Source organism: Cucurbita moschata, unplaced genomic scaffold (genome assembly GCF_002738365.1).
Source record: "Cucurbita moschata cultivar Rifu unplaced genomic scaffold, Cmos_1.0 Cmo_Scf00029, whole genome shotgun sequence".
In the NCBI taxonomy this organism is placed as follows: Eukaryota; Viridiplantae; Streptophyta; class Magnoliopsida; order Cucurbitales; family Cucurbitaceae; genus Cucurbita; species Cucurbita moschata.
Genome location: NW_019268545.1, coordinates 253,683 through 281,632, shown reverse-complemented (window position 1 = coordinate 281,632; position 27,950 = coordinate 253,683). Strand labels below are relative to the sequence as shown.

The following is a 27,950-nucleotide window of genomic DNA, read 5'->3' as shown; positions in this document are numbered from 1 at the left end:
TTTTTTTTTTTTTTTTTTTTTTTTTTTTTTTTTTTTTTTTTTTTTTTTTTTTTTTTTTTTTTTTTTTTTTTTTTTTTTTGTAGTCTCATTTTGTGGGAGAGACGTTTCCGCACTATTGTTATTAATTTAAACTATGTTGTGGACGCCTACTTTGTAGGAACCAGGCGGTCACACCACATTTCCTTTTGATTTTAAATTTCCTACTTTGTTTTGAATATCTTCAGGCGGCATTGTTTTTTTAAATTTTAAAGGGGTACCTCGCACTTGATTTCTAATAAATGATCGTTTTGCATGGTTTTCATTATTTTCCAAATAAATTACATTATTTTTCGTAACAGCCTTGACCGCTACTGATATGCTGAGTCGAGTCATTACAGGTTTCACAGCAGTTCACTGCAGCAAAGACTGCTATGCAATTCGATTTTTCTCCCAAAGCATGTCTTCACCTCTTTTTCCTTTTATATTGAGCATGGGTTGCCCTTTAGTGGAATGAGTTGTCCACATGAGATTTTCTTCATTGCATAGTCAATAACACACTTGTTCTACTTAGGTGGATTTAAAAATTTCCATGTATCTCCCATTTATTTTTACTCTCTATGGTTTAGCATAAATATCTGAAATTCTACGGCTCAATTAAATATACAATTAAGATTGATTTATGCCAAATCATTTTTTTTTATATTGAACGGCAACAAATAATTTCATTCTTACTAAATAGAATAAATGAGGTGATAAATGAGAAAATGGTGAATAAGGGTGCCATATTAAATACAAAAAGACATGATATTACTCTACTTTTAGAGTTATCAAATACATAAACATCACATAATCATAAACAAATATATCACATATAATATAGTGCATGCACCATCATACATCATATAAGCTAACGCCAACAGTAAGGTCACTTACTTAGTTGGCCTTGGCCAAAGTCACTTACAATAAGGTAGTCACCTCGATAGTATAATTTCAACGCCTAACTATTTCCTATAAAAATCCATATAATCTGCTTAAGGCCTATTCATAACTTAACCAAGCAAAACATCATGTTTAATTACTGATACAAGTCTATAAACTAATCATATTCAGTAAATAAGAGTCATGCTGACCTGAAATGGGTTAAATAAAGTCAGAAATGGCTTCAGAAGGGTAAAAAACGACTCGTCTAAGCCGAGATGCCAAGCCGCCAAGTCGAGCCGACGTTACGCACACGTTCGAGCTGAGGCGAGTTTGCGTGCACGTGCGAGCCAAATACACGCGAGTCTTCTGGGCATAGGTCGCAGGTCGTAGGCTTGTCAACCGGTCGTAAATCTACTAGGTCGACACCTTCACTTCGGCCGAAATCGTGTTGGGCCTGGACTGTGGCTAGCGGATTATGTCTGGGCTTGAATTATTTGATTAATTGTGGGCTGGATCATGGGTCGTGAGAAACTAGTTGGGCCAAGACAATTATACTCAGGTGCGAGGTTAGACTGTGCGTGATCGTGGGCATTCGAATGTTGAAAAATTGACCCAACTCGTACCGACAAACCATCTCCATACCCGATAATAGATCGCAAAACGCTAAATCGTATTATGTTGGATTCCGACGAGACTTTGACACCCTTATGCTTGATTCTGCTGCCGTTTGTCTAAACTCCTCGTTGTTCAACACTCCACGACATTATGTCGCTCCCACCCGAAGTCATCACTTAAAACTCGAAGCCTTGCAAACGTCTCTCGATTTCTCTATTCAAAACTTATCTCTTTTTCTCTAACACATGCAACAATATCATACAAAGAAAAATAAATGACTCATTAGGTATTATAGCGCTCTAGAATAAAGAACTTAAGAAATTATTAGAAAATAAATGTCTTGCCAAAAATCACGTGATTTTCGATAAGATTACATGCAATAAGGGTTCTAACATTTAATAGATGCAATAAGGGTTCTAGTTCAAACTTTGCTTGATTAACAAATGGAATAGATAGAAAGGAATGCATAGAGCTTGATTCAAATAAGGTTAAAGCAAAGTGTCCCAAGACTTATAGTAGCCACTATATCGGACTTCCCGGTGTCCCTATTGTGGATGCGTATACTCTTGGTGCTCTTGGTGGATTAACGGGGTTCTTGGTCCCCTTAGTTGTGCAATTCATAGAAATGTGGCCCTCCTAGCCACACTGGAAGCATGCTCTAGTTCCAACGATACACCTACCCCCATGCGGTTTTCCACATATATTGCACACCATCCTCCTCTTCCTCTGACTCCTTCTTGGTCTCTAGGGCGTCTGTCTGCATGTTGAGGGGGGTTTCTAGCTGCATATCTAGGTCTATGCGATTATATTGGCGATATGAATCCCTCAATTCATATAGTCGTTTTTGCCTGAGAGTACGAAGAATTTCTGGATCCAAGCCCATGACGAATCTCTTACCTATTTTCAATTTTGTATCCACCAATGACGGTGCAAATTGTTTTAATCTCAAGAATTCTCTTGCATAATCATCAAAAGAATGTCCACCCTGTGTCGGGTGGGTGAACTTTTGTTGTCTTCAGAGTCGGGCTGCTTTCGGGTAATACTACTTCAAGAATACCTCTTTCAACTTGTTGATAAAATTAAAGAAATAATAATAGAGAAAAGTAAGTTTTGGAAGGAAAAATGCTTTAGAAAATATAGGCTATTAAATATCAATATCTAACAAAACAGAAAGAAACCATAAATAAATAGTTTATGCTATTGACTTCTAAAAGTTATCGTCCTATTCTGAAGGAAAGAGTTCCACACAAAGTGAAATTTTATTTAGACCAAGTAAACTAACAACTTTTATACTTATGTCTGGACCGAAAATTTTTAGGTTTTCACCCACCATAATTTTGAGTCCTTTAGCATGAATGATGCACAAGACACCTTCTGATCATCCAAAAAGTTCATTAATAAGAAAATCGTCCTCATTGACGATAGCTATAACTAAGTTTTTGTTGGATCCTGCAAAAAGTGCGCAGGTCATACCGCTTGAAATCCCGTAAATATCTTACCTCTTGTGTAGATTGCATGTTGTTGGCTTGCTAGGTGGCCACCATTGTTTGTTTCATGGCTTGGAATGATTCTCACATCAGGTTCATCGTGGGGTCTATTCCAGTCACTAGTGCTATTGGAGGAGGCACAGCCACGTCTTTTCGAGTTACGGACCCTTCACGAGCTAGACTCTCTCCCCCTCTACACATTCCTTAAAATAGAAGGTTGTCCTCTTCCTCGATGTCTCTACAACATCCTCTAGCCGACATGGTTGTAAAGCCAATATATAAATTTTCTTTAAGTCTACTATTTGCTAACATAAATTACATCATATTTTATATCATACAAAACATAGAATTAAGCCAACTATCATGTCGTCACAACAATATAGTGAATCTTATCAAATTCAATCATAAGTTAGAATTGATAATGGTCAATTAGTAACCATATACTCAATCAATGACATTTTTTTTTTAAATCTTATACATCACATACGTGGCGGTGACAGAGCATTGGTAGTGAGACCATGGAACATGTCAAATTTACCTCATAGGCTAGTCTACAAAATCTATAACCTAGAACTCTGATACCAACTATAGCGACCCTAATTGCCCTAATTTTTCCTACAATTTCTTTTATTTAAGAGGAATAGAGCGGGTGTAGCTCATATGGTAGAACACCTTGCCAGCATGGGGTTCAATTCCGTGCACCTCCATTTTTTTTTTTAAAGGTAACAAATTATCATATATAAATTTATAATTACCAAATTTTTTAATTTTTAGAACATAATTGCCTATTTTTTCATACCGTTTCTTTTATTTTAAAGAAACAAAGGGGGTGCAACTCATATGGTAGAGTGCTCGCTTTGCATGCGAGAGGCACGGGGTTTAATTCCGTGCATCTCCATTTATTTATATATTAGATATCATATATAAAATTATAATTACTAAATTTATTAAAATTCAAAACATAATTGCCCTAATTTTTCATACCGTTTCTTTTATTTTAAAGAAATAGAGGTGTGTAGTTCATATGGTAGATCACTTGCTTTGCATGCAAGAGACACGGGGTTCAATTCCTTGCACTTTCATTTTTTTTATATTTTATTATCATATATAAAATTATAATTACTAAGTTTTTTTAAATTCAAAACATAATTGCCCTAATTTTTCATACTATTCCTTTTATTTTAAAGAAATAGAGGGGGTGTAGCTCATATGGTAGAGCGCTTGCTTCGCATGCGAGAGGCACGGAGTTCAATTCCCCGCACCTCCATTTTTGTATTTTATTATCATATATAAAATTATAATTACTAAATTTTTTTAAATGCAAAACATAACTGTCTATTTTATTTTAAATAAATAGAGGGGGTGTAGCTCATATGGTAGAGCGCTTGCTTTGCATGCAAGAGGCACAAGGTTCAATTCCCTGCACCTCCATTTTTGTATTTTATTATCATATATAAAATTATAATTACTAAATTTTTTTAAATGCAAAACATAACTGTCTATTTTATTTTAAAGAAATAGAGGGGGTGTAGCTCATATGGTAGAGCGCTTGCTTTGCATGCAAGAGGCACAGGGTTCAATTCCCCGCACCTCCATTTTTGTATTTTAGATATCAAATTATCATATGTAAAATCTATTGAGGGATATGTGATATATACCTTTCAATGAACAATGAAGATTGGAAGGTAAGTTCTTTAGTTTTATGTTCTTAGTTTTCTCTTAGATCGGTTAGATTTTCGTGGAGCTCGATTACAAAATTTTAGTATGATATTCTTAGGAAAATTTTGCATAAATTTTGTGAAGGAAGTCGTAGTTGAAACCGATTGAAAGTCAGAGTTCCAACGAGCCTCGAAAATCTAACAGATCTGAGAGAAAACTAAGAACGTAAAACTAAATAGCTCACCTACCAATGTATATCACATATCCTTCTAAACTCTCTAGCACGGTAAGTACTAGGGCTGACAACTTGTCTCACCTGCATCATTCCATATAAATGGTATACCATTCTTCGTTAATTGTGTTAGTGGTGAGGCAATTATAGCGAAGTCTTGCACAAACTGTTGGTAGTATCCCGCTAACCCCAAAAAGTTGCACACAACAGTAATAGTGATCGAACAATCCAACTTAGTGACCACTTCAATCTTGGTAGGGTCTACTGAGGTTTCATCTTTTGACATCATGTGTCCTAAAAACGAGACTTTTCATAGGAAAAATTCACACTTGAGAATTTGGCGTACAACTTGTCGACTTTTCGAAGGTATCCTGGGTATTTTTTGTTTATCTTTGAGTAGACTAGGATGTTGTCTGTGAACACAATAAAAAACATGTCGAGACATTTCTTGAATACTCGATTCATTAACTCCATAAATAGCATTTGGGCGTTAGTAAGACAAATCGAAATCACCATAAACTTGTAGTGACCGTACCTTGTTCTTAATGTTGTCTTTGACACATCCCCTTCTTTAATTTTAATCTGGTTCTACCCTGTCCCAAGATCTATCTTGGAAAATATTGTCGCTTCTCTAAACTGGTCGATAAATCTTCAATAAGAGGGAGTGGATACTATTCTTTATTGTCCTCTTGTTTAATTCGCTATAGTCGATGCACAAACACATCGAGCCATCCTTCTTCTTAACAAATAGCATCGGTGCACTACAAGGAGATACTAGGGCGGATGAAGCCTTTGTCCAGTAAGTTTTTTAATTGCACCTTGAGTTCCTTTAATTTCACTGGCGCTATATGGTAAGGGGCTTTAGAAATATGTCCACTTCCCGGCTCAAGTTCTATACCAAAATTTTCTACTCAGGAAAGGGGTATTCTTGATAGATCTTCGGGAAGACATCAAAAAATTCATTCACTATGGGTATAGTATTTAAGGTCTTTTTTTTCTTTTTACATCTACTCTACTTTCTAACACGGCTCAACTTCCTTGCTGAACCAGTCTCTTGGCTTTCATCATCGAGACTACTTTAGGAGTAACTTAACACATGTTTCCTTAAACTTAAAATTGGATCTAGACGAGGGTGAGAATAATGCCTCCTTTTTGTAACAATCTATACTCGCATCCCTAGTATTTACGTCAAAGTCTGACATGGTAACAACTATTAGGTCTACTTTTAAGGTTCGTCCTATTACTATTACTTGCCCATCTTTTACTCTATCCTTAGCAACTAGGTCTACCCTCGCTCGGTCCTTGCTTGATTAACAAATTGGGACAGATGGAAAGGAATGCATAGAGCCTAATTCTAATAAGGTTAAAGCATAGTGTCCCAAGATTGATAGTGTACATAGCCACTGTAGCAAAATTCCCGGCATCCCTACGGGTGGACGCGTATACTCTTGCTTGGAAATGAGTTTGCATATGTTGTAAGCTTCACTTGGTGGATTAACTGGGTTCTCGGTCCCCTTAATTGTGCAATTCATAGCAATGTAACCCTCCTAGCCACACTGGAAGCATGCTCTCGTTCCAGCCATACGCCTACCCCCATGCGGTTTTCCACGTATATTGCACCCCTTCCTCCTCTTCCTCTAACCCCTTCTTTGTCTCTAGGGCGTCTGTTTGCATGTCGAGGTAGGTGTCTATCTGCATATCCAGGTCTATGCGCTGGTGATTGTCGATACGAATCCCTTGGTTCATATAGTCGTTTTTGCCTGAGAGTACAACAAATTTTTGCGTCCAAGCCCATGACGAACCTCTCACCCATTTTCAATTTTGTATCCACCAGTGACGGTGCAAATTGTTTTAACCTTATGAATTCTCTTGCGTGATTATCAACAGAATGTCCACCCTGTGTCAGGTGCGTGAACTTCTATTGTCTTTGAAGTCGGGCTGCTTTCGGGTAATACTATTTCAAGAATACCTCTTTAAACTAAGACCATAATTTTTTGGTTATGTCTAGCTGAGAATTTTTTTTTTTGTTACAACCCACCATAATTTTGCATCCTTCTCTAGCACGAACGATGCACAAGACACCTTTTGATCGTCCGAAAAGTTCATTAATAAAAAAATCATCTCCATTGACGATAGCCATAAATGAGCTTTTGTTGGATCCCCATAGTTTCGCTAAAATTGTGTAGGTCATACCGCTTGAAATCCCATAAATATCTTACCTCTTGTGTAGATTGCGAGTTAATGGTTTGCTGAGTGACCACTATTGTTTGCTTCATAGCTTGGAATGATTCTCACATAAGGTTTATCATGGGGTCTATTCGAGTCATTAGTGCTATTGTGGGTGGCATAGCCACGTCTGTTCGAGTTACGGACCCTTCACGAGCTGGGCTCTCTCTCCTTCTACACCTTCCTTTAATAGAAAGTTGTCCTCTTCCTCCACGTCTTTTCAATGCCCTCTAGACAACATGGTTCTAAAACCAACATATAAGTTTTCTTAAGTCTACTATTGGCTAACATAAATTATATCATATTTTAAATCATCATAAACATAGAATTAAGTCAACAAATTCAATCATAATTAAGTTACATTTGATAATGGACAAGCAGTAGTATCAGTATAAGCAATCAATGACATTTCTTTTTCTTATCTTATGCATGACATACGTAACGGTGATAGAGCATCAGCAGTGGGACCATGGAACATGTCAAGTCTACCTTATAGTCTAGTCTACAAAATCTATAACCTAGAGCTATGATACCAACTATAACAATCCTAATTCTCTACTAACCTAAAGCCGCTACCTTATGCACGACACACTATGATTTTTCTTTTTCTGCGATGACACATGTCGTGTAAGTACAGGTGCGTCCAAACTAGGTTAGACAGAGGCAGGTGGTTCAGGTTGCGCCTTGATTCTCAAGTTGGAGGAGAAGGTGTGAGTTACCCGCTTACGCCATGAAGCGTAGCATGAGCTCTACATTGAACGTGTGTCCTCACTGATTACCAACGACCATCCCACTCCTCGATTGACACATGTTCGTGGTGGATTCACATCTTCCTCACGTTGACTTTTGTAGTTTTCACACGATTTTCATTAGTTTTTCTAATTCATTGGATTTTCTTAAGTTTTCCTATTTAACTCAAATTAACATATGATTCCTTCACGAAAATGGTAGAATTCTAATCTTATTTTCCAAAGATAATTTTCTCATAATTAATCCGATTTTCTTAAATTTTCCTATTTAATTCAAATTAACATGATTCCTTCACAAGAATGGTAGAGTTCTAATCTTATTTTCCAAAGATAATTTTCTAGTAATTAATCGTCAATCACATAAAGAAATAATTGTACTCAACTTAACTTTCAGTCTATTTTTACTCTAACTTCCTTCACGGAGAGTTGTGATAAATTTTCTACAGAACATCATACTAAAATTTTAAAATCTACCTCCTCGAGAATCCAACAGATTTGGGAGAAAACTAAGAACGTAAAACTAAAGAGCTTACCTTCCATCTTCCTTGTTTCTTGTCGGGTTTGGACGATTCAAGTGACCATAATACTTCTCTTATAACTATTGAGCAACTTTTGTAAAGGAAGCTCGATTTCTTATTTCTTTCTCCCTAGGACTTTCTCGTGAGATTATCACTAAGCTAAATTTTATAAATAATATATTAACCCGTTTTAACCTTCGTTAATTTGACTATTTAAAGTCTAAATTGTTTTAGTAATTAAAAAGTGAGATCTTTTTCTTTTCTTTTCTTCCTAAAAAAACATTTATTTGAAATTCAGCTCTTTTTAAATTCATAAATCATTTTTGAGAAAAATAATCTAAAATAAAAAAAATAAATAAATAAATAAAAGAAGAAAAAAAGAAAAGCTGCTGAACGTTGGATGGAAAATGACTTTTCATTACCTTGGAGGATGTGAGAGCGACTTTAATTTAATTTTGTCCGTTGAAGGGAAACAGATGTGTCAATCACATCAATTGGATAGGGGCCATAATCAATATTCTCCCTAAATTCTAGAATAATATCAATTTTTTTTTAAAAAAATAATAATAATCATAAATACAATTTCTAATATTAGACTATACCTTCCAGGCTCACATGGCTAAGTTTAAACCTACTTCTTGTTTTGATATTATTAACTTTGAGCTCTCATAACTTTGCTTTGGGCTCTCATGACATGACTTTGATATTATCAATCACATCAATTCTAGAATAATGAGCTCTCATGACTTTGCTTTGGGCTTCTCCAAAAAATCTCGTATCAATGGAAATAATATTCTTTATTTATAAACTCATGATCTTCCACTAAATTAACCAACGTGGGACTCACTCCCAATAATCTTCAACACTATTATATCAAAAAAATGGACAATCAAACCTATTTCTTGCTCGGATCCCACGAGTGAATAAAAAACTTCAAAAAAACTAGCATTTGAAATAATCGAGACAGAACATAAAGCAAATATTCAAAAGTAGAAGCTTCTATGTATGGAGGGACAAAGTGTAAGGCAGGCAGCATGCCTCTTCACTCTCAACTGTAAATCAAAATTTGTGCCTTATCTGAAAGGGAAGAAGATGCTGATTGATGGGAAATAATGAGCCTCAAGGTATTGTCCTTGGTGATAAAAGGTGTGTTGTATGATAGCCACAAGGTATCCAAATACAACTGGATCTTCAACTTTGGCATAGCATTGATTGTTGCTCGAAGGCTATGACTTAGATCTCGTAACTTCGAAAAAAGCAAAGTTGGTCGTTTCCTTGCCATGAAGATGTACAAATTGATTTTAAAAGATGAGATTCATCGATGAGAATTCATACCATGTTTAGGTTTAGCAAGATTTCTATTGTGATTGTGAAGTTACAGTACTGTGAAAATTAGAAGGCTAATACTAGTATATGCATGAAAACGATTATGTTATGAGAGGTTAGATATTTTAGTCAGTTGTCTTGAGACATAAAATGTGGTGTCATGACCATAGAGATAAAAAAAGGATGTACCTAGGTGTACTAGTAAGGGGGCTTGGTAGACAATAAGGTCCTATAAGCTACTACCGACGTCAAGAGGTTGAAGAAAATTTTGTCACTTTGAAGTACGCAATATAAAATTATAGGGTTGGTATGAACACAAAAAAAGAGTGGTGTGGGCTTACTAAATGAAAACTTACGAGCTAATACCCTGAAAGCTCAATCATTGTATACTTGAGCTAATGAGTGAATGTTATGCCACCAAAGTGAACCAACCATGGTATTTGGTTGATTTGAACCTTTTTCAAGCTGTTTCTCCTATATTTCTTTGAACCTTTTGGTTGAAAGAGTTACCCTCGAGAAGATTTGGATAAATTCAGATATTAGATTGACCTGAATGTCAAAGAACGAGTAAGTAGTCAATCTAAACTTTTCTCTAATCGAGTAAGTAGTCAATTTAGACTTTTCTCTAATCTTACTTGAAGGAATCACTAGAAAATATATATGATCGTTAAGTTAGATAAGATTTAAAAGACTTTACGAAGAGTTAAGTCCATAACCGAAAGTTAAAAGGACCTAAATCAGACAATTTTCTTGAGATTCAAGTAACTTTAAAATAACCTATTAAATGGACTTTACTATCCACGAAATTTTAATAGAAGGCTTAATATGACATGATTGGGGTATGAACCAAGAGAAAAATGATGAAACTACCCCTCAAGACCTTCATAAGAAATCAAGATTTTTATGAATACCATGTGACAAGATGCCTATGAAAGATTAATGCATGTGAAGAAGTGTTTATGACTCATATGAATTAGGGCTTACATGTTAAGAATTTTGCTTTGTTTTTGTCTCAAAACTTATTAGAGAACTCTAAGAGCGAAAACCCAAGAAACCTAAGAATCTAAAGATGACACAAATCACGCCAAGAATGTACAACTCAAATCCTAAGCCGGCTATGATATGAAGATAGCTAGGTGATAACTCTCTAAAAGTAGAGTTACATGGAGCCTCTTTATAAATAATTTTGAATTCATGCTCAGAATTTTCTCATTAATTGTTTCATTTATTTTAATTAGCATGCATGAAATAGTTTATTATGGTTCAACATGGAAAGAGAATCAATTTATACACATCAAGTCTAACCGTACATTTAATTGAGTTATTTTGTAAAAAGGCAGAACACTGGTGCTAAATCATGATGCTGTAGAAAATCTGGAAACAACCCTAATAGAGATGACATACCTATAGAAATTGATAATTCTAATGCTATAACAATTATGGCAGCATATTTGTTAGGGATGACGCAAAAATTTTACTCCAAATCAGTAAGCCACGTGGATTGTTGACTTCCCAATTAAAAGGTACCTAGGTTGACAAATACACATCCACCAATGTTAGATAGCTCTAAGATAGCTGGACTACCCAACATTGGTGGATGCTTTTGCCAATGGAGCTATTTTGCCAAAGACGTACGATTAAGCTTATGAGATCCTAGAAAGAATAACATTGAACATTTGTTAGCAAGGCTGATGTGAGGAGAAATCCAGAAAAGAAGACCCGAGAAGTAATTGAAGTTGATGTTTTGACCTAAATCAACGCTCAATTAGTTTCGGTGACTAATATTCTACCGGCTTTAGCATTGGGACAAGGCTTAATGACTAAAGCACCAGTTCAAGTTGCATCTGTAATGACTCAATGAGTAGCTGAATCTTGTGTTATCCTGTGGGGGAGCACACTTTTGACCAATGTCCAAGTAATCCAGCTTCAATTTTGTATCTAGGGAATCAAGCTAGTCAAGGAAACCAGAAGAATACTTCTTCGCAAACACATACAACTCAGAGTGGAAAAACCATCTGATACGTGGAACTCACTATAAGGGGAGTAAGATTCGGATTATCTTGTTGATCGAATATCTCAAGGCAAGAATATTGTTTGAGATTCGAATCTCTCCACAAGCAAGATCGATCATGTCTAGCTTGAATGATTCTTGTTGATTAAATATCTCAACGCAAGAACACTTGTTTGAAATTCGAATCACTCTACAAACAAGATTGATCATGTCGAGCTTGAATGATTCTACATGCAATCTAAACTACATAGAATTGCAAAGAAACTTAGTCATTGACTAAAGAAAGCACAAATGCTTTTTTTAACTACATTTTTGAAGTCTCCCTACGAATACAACATACATGGCTTTATATAGCCTCAAAAATGGACATTCCAAGAGTTGTAACATTCGTATTTTATGGTCATAATTAACCATGATGTAAATGTAATCTAAAGTAAATAAAATGTCTTAAAATACATTAATAAAATATAATAACTCTAAATTACTCTAAATTATAATCCACCCAAAATTTATAACAATGAAACTTCATTCTTCTTCAATGTCGCATGAATTGAAATATCTTTTAATCATTTCAACAGCATTTTCTTCGCATCTTTATTGAAATATATTGTATAATTGATGTCTCTTGGTTCATATCACCATCCAAACTTCTCATGGAAGGGATAAAACTCGTACAATCAACAAATACCACCTAAGACAATTTACCCTCCGAATTTTGAATTATAAAATCAAATGACTTATGGTTCTCAACAAGCCTATACCTGAGAGAAATGAAATACCCAAGAAGGAGCATAACTAAAATTATGCAGAAGGGGAAAAGTCTTATAAAGTGCAAGTAACAACGTACAATAGTCAAGAAGAGAGCATAACATACTTGCCAAACTTTTTCTCTTAAAATAATAATAATAATAATAATAATAATAATAATAATAATAATAATAATCATAATAATAATAATCATAATAATAATAATCATAATAATAATAATAATAATAATAATAATAATAATAATAATAATAATAGAAAGAAAGAAAAAACCTATTCTGAAAAGTTCATGGATATTCTATGAGAAATTCATACCACTGGTGGTGTCCTTCAGGAAAATGTCAAGTCATGTGAAATATGCTCACTAATAGAACAAAATTTGAAGAATTAAAAGGTAGTTGTACTAAATGAAGAGGGCAGTGCAATACTGAAAAATAAGATCTAGCTAAAAGAAAAAGATCCATGCTCGTTCACTATGAGAAAATGAGCTAGGTAGAATATTATGTAACTTGGGGGCGAGCACCAACTTAATGTCTCTATCAATTTATAAGAAGTTAGGGATTGGAGAGGCTAGATCAACTGCAGTCACCATTCAACTAGCTGATAGGTCCATCACAAATCCAGGATGAACATTTGAAGACATTTTAATTCATATGGTTGATTTTATTCTTCCAAAAAAAAATTATCATTTTGAATTATGAACCATGATGTACCAATTATCTTGGGGAGACAATATTTAAACAATGGGTGAACACTCATTAGATATTTACAAGGGACATAACATTTAGAATGGGTGACAAGAAAGTTCAATTTAATATCAATGACTACTTGAAATATCGTAGAGGAATGCTTAGCAATTTATGAGTTGATAGAGCAACCAACGGAAGAGAAATGGGATTGTTGGGAATGTGAGCAAGAAGAAGACAACAATGGGAGTAATTCCACTAAACAATTAACATTTTTAGATGAATTCAGATGGTTTATGTTATGAATGTAAATCATGGGGACATCATGCATATATGTATGTCATGTGCATCCGGATACTTCCCTTTATGTTATGTTAGTATTGACGCGTATGTTCAATGTTTATGTTTGCAATGATATAATGCGAGCCTTTCCTTTTTTGTGGCATATGGCGACATGTTAACCCATTGTGCCCAACCAAGCCAGACTCAAGGGATATGCATACGAGCCTGCCTGGTGGTTCCACATGCGCGTGCGTGAGCCATGTGTGGGGAAGTACCACACATTTAACCTTGTCTAGAACTGGAAAGAGTCCAAGACCATGTTATGGTTTTAAAAGATACATTCAGTCATTATATGTATGTGATTGCCTTACTAACCCCAATAGAGGGGTAGCACGTAACTTGTGTATTTTCAAGGTAAAGGTAAAGCGTCCCTGCACGGATGACGGTGAGTGCTAGAATGACCATGGAAGTCAAGATAGGGCAATAGCATGCATTGATTTTCATTTGTTAATTGATAGGAGGTTTATTTCATTTTTCGTGTTCAAAGACTATGTAATTTCTATTTTCTTATTTTAAATTAAATGTGTAAGTCCATGATTTCATGTGTAAGGCATGTATGTAGTAATGTCTCTAATTTAGGCAAGAAAATTAGGGGCGTTATAGTCACGCTGTCATTCAAGTAGCTGTGGTTGTTACACTCCCAAGCTTACATAGGTTACTTCGGGTAAAGTCTCAACTCTATGGAGAATAGGCGGGACTATGTAATGTCAGTATTAATAGTAGTAATGTCTCGGTCTCATAATCAATTGGGATTTCAAGTTACTTCTTATGAAAATTGCTTACAGAGATATCATACAACTATTGGTGTGACGTTGTTCGCAAGTTTATATTGAAATAGATAAAGGCGCAATGTGCTATGATGAGGTAGGCAAATGTGAACAGTTAGAACAAGAGTTAGTCTAAGACACCAATGAGGTCATGTAAAAGATTAAGGAAAGAATGTGCATGACTCAGAGTAGACAGAAGATTCATGCCAACGTGAGGAGTAGAAACTTGGAGTTTAAGGTAGGCGATAAGCAGTTTTCGACTAAAGGGCAAGCTAAGCCCATGATTCGTCAGACCCTTCGATATTCTGGGTTGGATCGGATCAATGACATGCAGTTTAGCCCTACCACTATTTCTCTCTATGGTGCATAACGTATTCTACTTATCCATACTTCGCAAATACTTGATTAACTCGGCACACATTATAGATTACGAACCTCTCTAGATAGATGAGACTTTGAATTATTCTAAGCTTAAGTTACTTTCGAGGATGAAAGTTTCTTTTAGATTTGTATTACCTAACAAACGAAAATTAGAAAGAAAAACAGTTGTTCCACATCGATTAGATGGAGAACGTGGAAAGTTATAATCTAATAGAAAAGAGCAGTCTTTTGACTTACTAAGTCACAACAACTACTCCATTTCATCTCACTTTGAGGATTTGAAGAGTCCATGTTCTAGTGGCTCCAACTCGACTTCTTGACGATTTTGAGCCAGTCAAAGAATCCATGTTCTAACGATTACAATTCGACCTCTCAGTTGATCTAGCTCAGACTTGATATTTTCAAACACTTTCCTACCATTTTAAACTCTTTGAGAGCCATTTCTGAACTTTTGAGGTGTTTGAGGTTAATATGGCTACTACTTTGCTAATTTAAATTATCTAGGGTTAAGTTTGGATTGCATGCATGCAACTAGATAAGCCAATTTACATGGTAAAATTCTTAATTATGATTGTGGGATTTCTATGGTGGAATCAGATTTCAATGAGTAGTTTTAAGCTAACATCAAAGGTGTATAGTGACTCCTTCTCATGCCAACCAGGTAAGTGGTTCTATCGTTGGACACCCACGGGCTTGGTTAGATGACTAATTTACTGTATGAATGACACATACCATGTAGTCTTGTACATGTCATATTTTATGGTGCTATGATGTATGATGTGTATTATGTTATGTGACGATTTATGCTATAATATGAACTATGATATGATATGAATGTCATAGGCATAGTGTGAACATGAAAAGATACATCCCGTACATATAAATGAATGGAGGTATGATTTGTATCATAAGTATGTACCATGATTTGAAACTAACAGATGTTTCATGCATCAAGATACTTCCTCACACTTTTAAGATTGAAGATTATCCCCACAGACCAACACACATTCTCGTACAACATGGTCAAATTACTTGCTCCACACTTCTAAGATTGAAGATTATCCCCACAGATCAACACAACATCCTAAGAAAATTTCTAGGAAGTCACCAAATGGCAAATCACGCTTAACTTTCGAGTTCTTATGATTAAGTCGTCAAAAAAGACGGTGCACCTGGTTGGCATACACAGAAACGAAGACATCAACTTTTGATCTCTAACTTTTTGTCGAAGACTCCTCTCATTCATTGTTTTCATCTTCCACAGACAATCATACAATTTCAAAATTAATGCATGGGATGACAGATATCAAAGCTAGGTACAAGAAGTTGGTGTATTTTTTATGGGAAAGTTATTGGGTTTGGTGATACTTCAAATTCAGCTGCAGTCAAGCTTCTTACATCCCACTTATCAGTATTTAAAATTCTCCTGCAGACATGGACTACACACTGTCTCTCCCTCTGCATTCACCCAAGAACGAACTAATCACCCTTCTGATACACTTTAAATTTAAAATAAAAAATAATTTTTTTTCTTCGGAAAATTGAAAAATAAAAAATTAACAAACAATTTCGAATTAATTCGTAGTCTATTGATGAAGAACGACAATTTAGATGAACATATTGATAAATATGATACCGTTGATAACTTTGAATGTGAGTAAATCATAGCTCAATCGATTTGCCTGTTAATAGTAGGGTTATACATCTCCTACCTCTCGATACTTAATGCAACGTATTCGATTTGAATTCATCTTCCATTATGTACCTAATATTTCATTCTTCCATCTTCTTCAATGTCACTTTATGTTCTTGAATCGCCTCTCTCATAGGCTCTACTCATCTTCCGCTATTTTGGAATATGTATAGATATTTACCTCATTTACACGGTTTTCGTTTTTGAATGTCAATTTTTTTAGAGATGGTAGGTAAGATCTATACATTGCTATGTGTTATTTAAATGATGTCATTTCTTAACCTATCCTAAATAGACAACGCCATAGTTATTACATATTTGTTTGACAAAATCAAACAAACCCAATTGTCGTAATCGAGTTATTCTTTTAAGCGGTTGGGATAAGATGAAAAAAGTGTAATATTGTGACCGACATCTTGAATTACAATAAAATTATTAGGTTTTGGACAATATTTGAAACAACGTGTTTGTGATAGTTGGCAAACGAGTCTATTAGTTGAGAAATAATTGAATTACGCCTTACCGACATTGAGTCAACCTTAAAATTATTGTAAATATATTTTATATGGTAAATGTATGCAACCAAAATATGTCGAGAAGTTATTTTTTGGAAAGTGTGATGCTACAAAAAAAAATCTATATCGATAATTGAGCCAAAGTTTTTAGAAGAATAATTTTGTTACAAACAATTGTAACACGAGAGTAATAAGGTGCCCTTTTTACTTTGGTGGCTATATAGGTCGAAAATTAACTGTGTTTTACTTGAAATAATTTCCTATGAATTTTTCTGGGAACAAATTTTGCTAAAAGAGCTCTTTGATCTAGAAAACGAGTAGTAAGTAATCTAACCATACCGTTGACTCTCCGATGCAAGAAATAAGTAATCTGAAAGGACTCGTTACTCAAGAGTAAGTAACCTGATCATGTCGCAGGAGAATGTCGGGTCCATCAAGTACCGAATCTGGATTTCAAATCCTAATCTGAATCTTGAACATGAATCGTTACAATAATGCAATATATTCGATCCTAATTTTGAGCCATTTTTATTATGACTAATTTTTTTTTTCAAGTTATTTTAATTTTTTTAGGGTAGGGGCTACCTGGTTGAGATGGTTCCAACTGTCCATGCACGGTAGAGACATCAATTAAATTAAAAGGTCAGAATTATAATAAATATAATAGCAACTTTAGAAAAAAATAATAATAAAATATTATTGTTTATTTTTTCAAATAATAAAAAATAAAACATTTTTAAAATATCCAACTAAACATTTAACAATAAAAAAAAAATCAAATAAAAAAAATCAAATCTTATTGAGACCGTTTTCCTTTGGACATCAATCATTTCTCGAAATATTTATTCAAATCATTTTTTTAATAAATATTTAATTATAAATAATTCTTCATTAATAAAATCTTCAAAAAAAAAAATAATATTCAATAAATAAAATAAATTTTGCAGTTTTATTTTAAGCACGAAATGGATTACCGACGAAGTACGAATTTGATTATTAATTTTTTAAACAATAATGACTCGAAAATCAAAATCATAACAAAAGTGGTAGAAATAGAAACATTAAGAATAACAATAAATGCATGAACGAGTAAATAAAAAGCCTAAAGAGTAGGAAATTCAGTCGAGGCTCACATAAGTATTGACCTAAAGATGAGTATTAACTCCTACCTGGATTGATAGCAGGCTACCATGATCGTCGTCTTGATCGGTATCAGTTTGGTGGAAGAACACGAATTCGGGAAGAAAATGAAAGAAGTGGAGGAGAAAAAATAGAGAGAAATATGAAGAGATGAGCAAAGAACTAGAATTAGAGATGCTTCAAATGAAGAAAGTATAGGAAGTATATATAGTTAGTTGTAGGTACTGAGTTTGAACAGTGTTACAAAATTGACACCGGGAAACTCTTGTCTCTAAATTTTTTGTTATTTATTATTATTCAAAATTTGGATAAAATTGTAAATTTTAAATTTATGGATCACATAAAAACAAAATTAGTATAAATTTAACCAAAATCAAATTTATATTCAAAACTATGGAGCAAAATGTAAGAATGAAATCTATTTTTTTTTTTTTTTCACTAAACTCATGTCCTTGACGGTTTGAAATAGCTTGTAGCTGGAGAAAGTAGATTGTGACCCTCACACGCAAGACAGACAAGGGACAACCCTCAATTGGCCCTTATCCATCCACGTGAAAGCCAAGATAGACAGGTGGCATGAGGTGATCAAGAAGAACGGTGCATCATCCAACATACTAAAAGTGTGCATTTAAGTTAAGCTGAGGTATATGCAAGGTTTTGAGAGAATGAGACGATACAAGTGTCGAAAACAAGCTCGAAGAGGATCGTATAAGGCCCTGAGTCATAACCTCAGAAATCAGAGTTTGTGTCTCTGGAATTAAGTCTATCAATATTAAAGATAAAAGCTCACCAAATTTCGTTTTAATCGGATACTTGACGAGCGCTCCATGGGACTGTATGACCGCTAGCCAAAATGACGTCTACTCCAAAAGATTGGAAATGCCTCAAAGTGCACCCTAGGGGAAGTATGGTATCAGTTCTCCACAATCCCTAGGCCTTGTAGCCTAAGCAAGCTACCCTTTGGCACATACGTGCGTTACAGTGTGGGTGAGCGCTATGAGACAAGCGCCTTCCTTTGAAATGAGTCTTTTAGGGATAATGTCACATGGCATGGGTGTGTCGACAATGCACCCTAGTCCATGTGTCAAAGGTTAAATTATGCACTCACTATCTCAAACGGATTCCATAAATGATTTAACATGGACACAGGAGGATTCAATGCCTCAATAGAATCTAGATGGATAGATGCTTGGGATGTCTCGATGAGATGAATGATATGTCGGTCAGTTCCGATTGATATATCCGAACAAGTAAAGATGGTCGAGCTATCCTAAGACATAGGATGACATCACGATGCATGGATCATTTGATGAGAATCTAGATGATTATGAGACGCGGCGTTGCGCACGAGAGACCATGGCCTAGAGTAGTGCAAAGTTGAGTCAGATGGCTGACCTAATGTAGAGAGGTAAACTGGCTAGAGTCGCATACAATTGAACATATACTCACAAACATCGTGTGTGACTGAACAAGCTTGGATTCTACACGAGTTGTGTTCGGATGGCGAAGGAGAGCCTCATCTAAGGTTCGACAAAGCCATGAAGATGAGTGAAAAATGTGAATAGGACTTTAGTTCCCCCTGAGGCTTATCATGACAGTGTCAAGATCATGACACCACACAGTTGAAGAAGAAAAACTCGTTATAATTTTGGGTATATAAATATAAGGGTGTTCGTTTCACCTACTAACTTGATCAATATAGATTACCCAACCCAAATTATAAAAATTGAGTTGAGTTGAATTTTTGAAAAACCGAAAATTCAGTTCAGTTTGTGGGTTGTAATGTTTTTGGTCGAATCAACCTGACCAACCTAAAAATAGTGTTACAACCTAACTCCACGAAACCTATACAACAATAAACTTGAATTATGTAGCGGTTTTCGAGCTCGATTTACATTCCAAATCACTATCATACTGTTTCGAATCTCAAATATCCGTCAACCACGATTATCAAATATTTATGAAAGTTTGTAGGTATTATTACAAGATTTCCATTCCAATTTTGAAAAGATTCTTAGTGATTCTTTTGCAGTCATAGTAAGTTTTACAATCCAATCATTGATGAGTTGAAAGAAAAGTAGAAAGAATACAATCAAGTGTGTAGGTTTAAATGGGGTCTGAGATTGTCAGATGAAGATGACAAATGTGTGGTCCTAATATTATTATTATTATTATTTTTTATTATTATTATTTAGAAATGTAGATGAAAAAAGTAATTACGTATCTTAGTGATGATAAAGTGACATTGATGCGTGAAACATCTGTCTTTGCTCCTCTGCTGAACCCTAATGAAGGTGGTAGCGATGGCGGTAGTTGGCTGTCACCCGCCATTAATTCTATCATCCTCATACAACATATATTTTTATGAACCTACCTAAACCTATACCTATGCCTTACAATATCATTTATATCCGTTTCTTCTCGATCTTTATAGGTAACCATTTTGGTTTCGTTTGATAATTATTTGATTTTAGGGTTACCCTTCAGAGGGTCAAGGTCGCAAAACCCTGTGGACGTCGTGATTTGTTGGGTTGTGGTATTGCTCGTTGTTACTATTGATCGAAGAACAAAGGGTGGTTAGAGAAGAAGGACGAAGAGGAGTGTCGATTGGAAGAATAAAGCTCATTCGGTGAGTTTTACGATCGAAAGAGGGGTACGAGAGCGAGGGAAATAAGTCAAGTTTTTTAGTTCGTTTTTATTTTAAGAAAAAACCAAGTAGAGGAGGAGGAAAAAAATGTTCTCTCTTCAATAACATTCAAAATGTGAGATCCGACGTCGATTAAAGAGGAGAACGAGTGCTAGCGAGGACGCTAGCCCCAAAAAGAGTGGATTGTGAGATCCCACTTCGATTGAAGAGGGGAACGAGTGCTAGCAAGGACGCTAGCCAAAAAAGGGTGGATTATGAGATCCCACGTCGATTGAAGAGGGGAACGAGTGCTAGAGAGGACGCTAGCCCCGAAAAGAGTGGATTGTGAGATCCTACATTGATTGAAAAGAGAAACGAATACAACGAGGACACTGGGTTCTGAAGGGAGTGGATTGTGAGATCATACATCGATTGGAGAGAGGAATGAGTGCCAACGAAGACGTTGACCCTAAAGGAGGTAGATTGCGAGATCACACATTGGTTGGAAAAGGGAACTAAGCATTGTTTATAAGGGTGTGGAAGCCTCTCCCTAATAGACTTGTTTTAAAAACCTTGAACGAAACTCAAAAAGAAAGCGCAAATTCGACCATATCCGCTAGTCCGAGATGATTTTACTATTTTAAAAATTTTAATTTTAATTTTAGTTTCTATTTTTATTTAGTTACACATAAAAAAAATATGACTCAAAATGTATCATGTATTTAGTAATTATAAGAATTTTTTTTTCTAATTATAAGATAATTAGAAAAAATAATAAATATTAAAAATATTCAATAGCTTTTACATAGAATTTTTAGATTAAAGGTCTTTGTCAAACATAAATAAAACCTACCTACCCACATTTTAAAACATGTTTTTTTTTTATTTAAAACCCTTAATTGCTATAGTTGAACTTGAAAACTAAATAAAAATTTCTTTTTTTATTTAGACATTACGAAGAACATCTGTCAATTTTTGTATAATATTTTGGAAATTTATGCTAAATTAAAACTATAACTACACAACCATAACAACTAAACAATAATTAAACCTTAAAATGCTAAAAATATAGAATTTGAGTTAAAAAAGTAATTAAATTCTCATTTAATTGTGTAGACATAGTAACAAAATATATATATATATATTATTTAAGAAAACTGTAAAGTCGGTGAATTAATAATTAATAGTACGAATTTCAAGGAGAATTTATGATAAAATTTACTCGTAGGTGTGACTTAATGTTACTGGACCAACTCATCAGGTTTTTTTCCATCAATCTCTACCAGGCACACACTACAACTCCATATTTATACCCTTCTTATTTTTTAACCCTAAAATTAATAAATATTTTATTTCAAAAATATCTTTAAATTTTTAAAAAATATTTAGAAAGTATCACTTTTTTAACTCTTTGGAAATATCTTTACTGTTCATATGAACCTGACCATTTCTACCGCGTTTCAAAAATGAAATTAATATCCTTAAACTTTTAGGAAAAAATATAAAAAAAAATTTGGAGATAATCTATGAAATATAAATAGACGATAAAAATATGTTAATTTTATTTTTATAAAATTAAGATAGAAGGCTGTGTAGGTATTAATAAAATTATTTAAAGTTATAGAGTATTTTTAAATATTTTAAATAAAGTAAAAATGGTTTCTATATTATTTTGGGTATTTTTATTAATATGATTCATTTAGACTAATAAATGGAGTTAAAATAGACTATTATAAATAAATAGACAATAATTCATTTCAAATAGTTACAATATAAAATTTTATGCATAATATCATAAATCAAATATATAAACGTTGGTGACGTCATGATATTATTTAAAAAATAATAAATGTAATCTTAAAGTGTTTTGAAATAAATTTAAATCTTTAATTAAAACATTTTTGTTAAAAGAAAAATACCCTAAAAATGATTGGAGTAGGTCTTTCAAGAACTATTAAAGACATGTCGGCTTTATAACAAGATTAGGAGCATGTTCGAGAGGTATTTTTAAAATGACTAAAACTCTTTTTTTTCACTGTCAAAATCAATATTCGAAGATAAGGAATATCATTTAAAGTATAAAAATTAAACGATAATGGATTTTAGACTACCACGTACATGCTCGAAGAGATTTTAATCACTAAAATCACTTCTAAACATGTCGAGAAAATTTAGCAAAAAAAAAAAAAAAATTAAACATCACCCTTGACCACCATGCAATATTAGTTCAACATATTAATAAAGTAATCACTTACGAAGCATCTTGAATGATTAGATCATCATTATCATGAACAACTGATTAAATATATGTTTTGAAGAATTAAACTCACAAATCTCAAAGGAATAACGTAGGAATTTAATGAACTCCATCTTGGTTTCTTTTCAAGCCAACTTTTTGGGCGCCGTCTTTCCATTTCCACCATAGTTCTTAGCATGAAAATCAGAGAACAAGGCCAGAAGCGAGGAGTAAAACACGACATTAAAGCACCATCCCCACACACCAGCACAGCCAGATCCTTTATGAGTGACATGAAAATAAAGCATCAAAGCCAACACCACGAAGCTAAACTGAAATTGCACAATTTGACACTCGGTAACAAGCCGTTTCCACCGTGGTCGAACCCCGAGCGCGCACGACAAATAATACGTATACATCAAAACATGAACCGACGAGTTCGTCACCAGAACCAATGGAAACAACGATTGAGATGAATGTAGCCATAGATAACACATGATCACCACTGTCGCGTGGTGGTACACGTGAAGGAACGTAAGACGTTTGATCGAACCACTGAGGATGATCAAGAACGTGTCGATGAATTCCACGATCTTCGAGAGGTAGAACACGTAAGCCCAGAAGAAGAGTGGACCTTGTGCGGGTGTTTTTGGAGGTAGACATAGGATGTAGTGAAGGTGGGGAGCGTGGGAGAAGGTGGCGAGAGTGCAACCGAGGGCCATTGTGAAGGAGAGGACGAGAAGGACGAGGTTGTGGACGACGGTGATTCGCTTGAGAACGGCGGGACGGAGGTGGGGGAGGGTTAGGTTGGAGAGGAGGAAGGTCAAAGAGAGATAGGATACAACCGTGATTGTGAGGAAGAGTGGGGATGAGCCTAGGGTTTCCCCTTGAGACCATGAGAAATGGAGAATGTTTGGATGGTTTACCAACCAGTAATGGAGTGTATCTGAGATTTGCATACTCATTTTCACAAAGTCCTGAAAGAGTGGGAGAGATTGAAGGGGTATAAATTGAAGGGGAGGGTGTGAGAGCTTTTGTGTTGGGATGGGATGGTCCTAGTTGATAGCTGGAAACATGTCAGCTTTGGTTATTGACCATTGCCCTTCGTATTTATAAGTCATGAAGAGGGGAAAGAGAAGGCTTATTCACTACTACAAATTGGTTCTCTCTCGAGATTAGTGATGGGGTATGGGCTAGGGTGCTGCCAATGTTGTTGGGGGAAGTGGTGCACTTTGATGGCGATAATTAAGATGAAAGAGAGAGAGAGAACTAAAGGGCTATGGCCAACGTAGAATGGGGAAACATACCACTTTCTCTCATCTACCCTCCTAATTATCCATTAAATGTTTGCTCTCAAAGTGGAGTTTTTTCTCTCCTAATCTTTCATTGGGATGTGGTTCCTAGAGATGGAAGTGTTACTTTGAGATTCATTGTGGGTTATTTGGGGAAAGTGTGATGCATGTTCTTACTAGAGATGGAAGTGTCTTTTGATTGGGAGGAATGTTTTCTTGTAAGATTGCCTTTTAGAGTATAAGTTGCCTTGGTTGCCTTGGTTGCCTTGATTTGATTTTAATGATACAAATGAGGATTTAGCAGATAAGTTGTCGTGAAAAATTTTAATTATAACTTGAAGTGTTCTGACATGGAGCGTGTGACATGGAGCCTGATGTCTATTATAGTAAAAAGTTGGTAGAGATATATTTGATAGATATTTAGATAGTAGGGGGTTATATCGGTTAAAACCATATATATAATAAACTGAAATCATATATATACCCTTAGGAAGTGGTTTGAAGGTGTACTCTCTTCATTCTCAGTATTGTCTATTGATGTAGGTATCTGAAGTCATCAATACAAATCTTTTAGCCAATATTCTTCCATGCCTTTTCTCTCTCTTATTTCTTTGTGTTCATCTTGATGAGTGTGTGCATTGTTGTCTGATCCTAACAACTGGTATCGGAACTAGGCAAAATTCAGGACAATTTGTGAAGATGGAAATTTTAAAGATTTGAATTAAGAAGTTTAATGGATCCGATTTTAGTTTCTAAAAGATGCAGATTGAAGATTATCTGTACCACAAATATCTTCACGAACTCTTGTTGGGGTAAAGTTGGATACCATGACCATGGAGCAGTGGAAGCTCAAGAATCGGTAGGTCTTAGGGTTGATCCGATTGACAATGTCCAGAAATGTGGTGTTGAACATCATTAAGGAGAAGACAATGTCGAATCTGTTGAAGGCATTGTCGAATATATACGAAAAAACGTAGGCTATGAACAAGGTGTATTTGATCCAGAGGTTGTTCAATCTACAAATGTCTAAAGGTGGATCTGTTGTAGATCATATAGATGAATTCAATATGATTGTAAGTCAACTGAGTTCAGTGGACATTAATTTTGAAGATGAAATAAAAATATTGATTTTGATGTCATCTTTACTCGAGTCATGGGATAATATTGTTGCCGCGATCAGTAGTTCCCCAGGTAGTGCTCTCAGCATTGACGAAAGGGGAAGAAGTGAATCGAAGGGCCCAAAGAAAGGTTGATCAAAATCAAAGAACCATGGAAAATTTTCAAACAGACCAAATGTAACGTGTTGGAGTTGTGGAGAAAAATGTCACTTTCGGACATATTGTACAAAACCAAAGAGGAAGCAAAATCACAAACTAGAGGATGATAATGATTTGATAAATTCAGCAGAAGACATTGGAGATTCTCTAATCCTTAGCATGGACAGTCCGACTGAATCCTAGATTTTGAATTCATGTGCATCTTTTCATTTGTCTCAAAATAAGGAGCTGTTTCAGAATTTCAAATTTGAAAATTTCAAGAAGGTGTATCTTGCTGACAACAAAGCTTTGGAGATTGAAGGAAAGGGGATGTATGCATAAAAACTCCGGAAGGAAATCAGTGGACATTAAAAGATGTCAGATATATTCCTAATCTCAAGAAGAACCTGATCTCTATTGGTTAGTTAAACAGCACAGGTTATGCAATAGAGTTTGGGAAGAGTTTGTGGAAGATTGTGAAGTGTGCTATGGTGGTAGCACGTGACATAAAGTCTGGAACCTTATACACAATTGTAGGGTGCATGAGCATGGATGTTGTTGCTGAGAGTGCTTCAAATTCAAGTCTATGGCACAATAGATTTGGACATATGAGTGTTAAAGGAATGAAGATGCTGGTTGCTAAAGAAGTTTTAGAATGTCTGAAATCTGTTGATATGAGTCCCCGTAGGAACTGCATTATGAGCATACAGAAACGAATTAGCTTCACAAAGGCTACTAAAGAATTGAAGAAAGTGTGATTAGAAATAATCCATACAGATGCTTGGGGACCATCTCTAGTTCCATCACTTGGTGGATCAAAGTTCTACGTTACATTCATCAATGATTTCAGCAGGAAGGAGTAGATTTATTTTTTGAAACACAAGTCAGATGTGTTTGACATCTTCAAGAAGTGGAAAGCTAAAATTTAAAATTAGATCGGCCTAAAGATCAAATGCTCGAGGTTTGACAATGGAGGAGAGTACGACAATTCAGAATTCAAAGCATTTTGTGCAACTGAGCGAATTCGATTAATGAGGATAGTTCTCGATAAAACAAGAAAAAATGGTATTGTTGAAAGGGTGAACAGAACATTGAATGAGTGGGTAAAGAGTATGAGGATTCATTTTGGATTGCCAAAGGCGTTCTAGGTCGATGCTGTAAATACAACAATCTACTTGATCAATAGAGGGCCTAAAGATCAAATGCTCGAGATCTGACAATGGAAGAGAGTACGACAATTCGAAATTCAAAACATTTTGTGCAACTGAGGGAATTCGATTAATGAGGATAGTTTCCGATAAAACAAGAAAAAATGGTATTGTTGAAAGGGTGAACAGAACATTGAATGAGTGGGTAAAGAGTATGAGGATTCATTTTGGATTGTCAAAGGCGTTCTAGGTCGATGCTGAAAATACAACAATCTACTTGATCAATAGAGGACCGTCAGTACCCTTGGAGTTTAAGTTACTAGAAGAAGTATGGACAACAAAAAAACTCAAGTACTCTCACTTGAGAACTTTTGGCGGCACTGTATATGTTCGTGTTGATCCAGAGAAAAGTGACAAGCTTGACGCTCAGCCTGTGAAGTGTTACCTCATAGGCTATGATTTTGACATATTCGGGTACAAATTTTGGGGTGTCAAGAATAAAAGATTCCTGAGACATTATGATGTGACTTTTGATGAAAATGTATTGTACAAGAACAAAGAGAATAAAGGTTTTGGGACAACGAAGCAAGTGGGAGTCGAGGTTGAGTTGCGGAAAAATTCACTTAATGATGTTGTAGCAAATACTCAAGAAACTCCTGAGACTGTTGAACAGGTATTGAAAAGATCCTCCAGAGCTATTAAAATACCAGATAGTTATGTACCTTCATTACACTATCTATTACTAACTGATGGACGAGAACCAGAGCCCTTTGATGAGGCCCTACAGTTGGAGTACACAACTAAGTGGAAGCAAACCATAGATGATAGGATGTCTAGGCTTTAGAAATGCATTGCTCTTTCATCTACTGAGGCTGAGTACGTGGCAATAGCTGAAGCCGGAAAGAAGATGATATAGATGACAGACTATGTCGAAGAATTGGGCAAGAAGCAACATGAGAAGATTCTTTATACAGATAGTAAGTGTTTCGTACAGTTGGTGAGGAACACGGTCTATCATTCAAAGATAAGACATAGAAATCGCAGGTTAGTGGAAGATGGTGACTTGTTTGGAGAAGATAGATGATGCAAAGAATCCAATAAACATGTTGACAAAATGTGTTGATGTTGGAACATTGAGGTTGTGCAAAACCTCAATTGGTATGATGTGGTGAAAATGCTGATAGTCGTGAAAATGCTGATAGTCATTTGAGAATGAAATTCTTGGTTGACTAGATGAATCTACAAGTAGGAGAATTCTTGGGATATGGAGCCTGATGCCTAGAGATATATTTGGTAGATACTTATATATAATAGGTGGTTATATTTGTTAAAGATATATAGTAAACTAAAACTATATATATATACCCCTTAGACACTCCT

General features: G+C 35.1%; 1 protein-coding gene, 3 long non-coding RNA genes and 2 other non-coding genes across 6 annotated transcripts in view; 3 read left to right on the top strand and 3 right to left on the bottom strand.

Moving 5' to 3' along the window:
* The window catches only part of LOC111464022, a 17,037-nt gene extending 15,762 nt beyond the window's left edge, over nucleotides 1-1,275 (top strand). The window contains exon 4 of the long non-coding RNA XR_002713974.1: nucleotides 1,192-1,275. This is a non-coding gene — a long non-coding RNA (uncharacterized LOC111464022). The remainder of the gene's footprint in view (nucleotides 1-1,191) is intronic.
* LOC111464021 lies at nucleotides 732-1,196 on the bottom strand. The gene is made up of 2 exons (XR_002713972.1): nucleotides 1,110-1,196; nucleotides 732-987 (listed from the first exon to the last, which is right to left on the bottom strand). It is a non-coding gene; the product is annotated as an uncharacterized LOC111464021 (long non-coding RNA).
* Nucleotides 1,276-4,360: 3,085 nt separating the features above from the next.
* Nucleotides 4,361-4,433, top strand: TRNAA-UGC. The gene has a single exon. It is a non-coding gene; the product is annotated as a tRNA-Ala (tRNA).
* A 91-nt stretch (nucleotides 4,434-4,524) lies between these two features.
* On the top strand, nucleotides 4,525-4,597 carry TRNAA-UGC. The gene has a single exon. It is a non-coding gene; the product is annotated as a tRNA-Ala (tRNA).
* A 12,684-nt stretch (nucleotides 4,598-17,281) lies between these two features.
* Nucleotides 17,282-18,169, bottom strand: LOC111464020. The gene is made up of 2 exons (XR_002713971.1): nucleotides 18,042-18,169; nucleotides 17,282-17,476 (listed from the first exon to the last, which is right to left on the bottom strand). It is a non-coding gene; the product is annotated as an uncharacterized LOC111464020 (long non-coding RNA).
* Nucleotides 18,170-22,878: 4,709 nt separating this feature from the next.
* LOC111463845 (elongation of fatty acids protein sre1-like) lies at nucleotides 22,879-23,969 on the bottom strand. The gene has a single exon (XM_023107783.1). The coding sequence runs from the start codon at nucleotides 23,837-23,839 to the stop codon at nucleotides 23,021-23,023; it is 819 nt and encodes a 272-aa protein (XP_022963551.1). The 5' UTR covers nucleotides 23,840-23,969; the 3' UTR covers nucleotides 22,879-23,020.
* Nucleotides 23,970-27,950: the final 3,981 nt, after the last annotated feature.

Bases quoted from the DNA above. Each gene is read 5' to 3' on its own strand.
- LOC111463845 (XM_023107783.1), bottom strand. From the start codon at position 23,839: ATGAGTATGCAAATCTCAGATACACTCCATTACTGGTTGGTAAACCAT.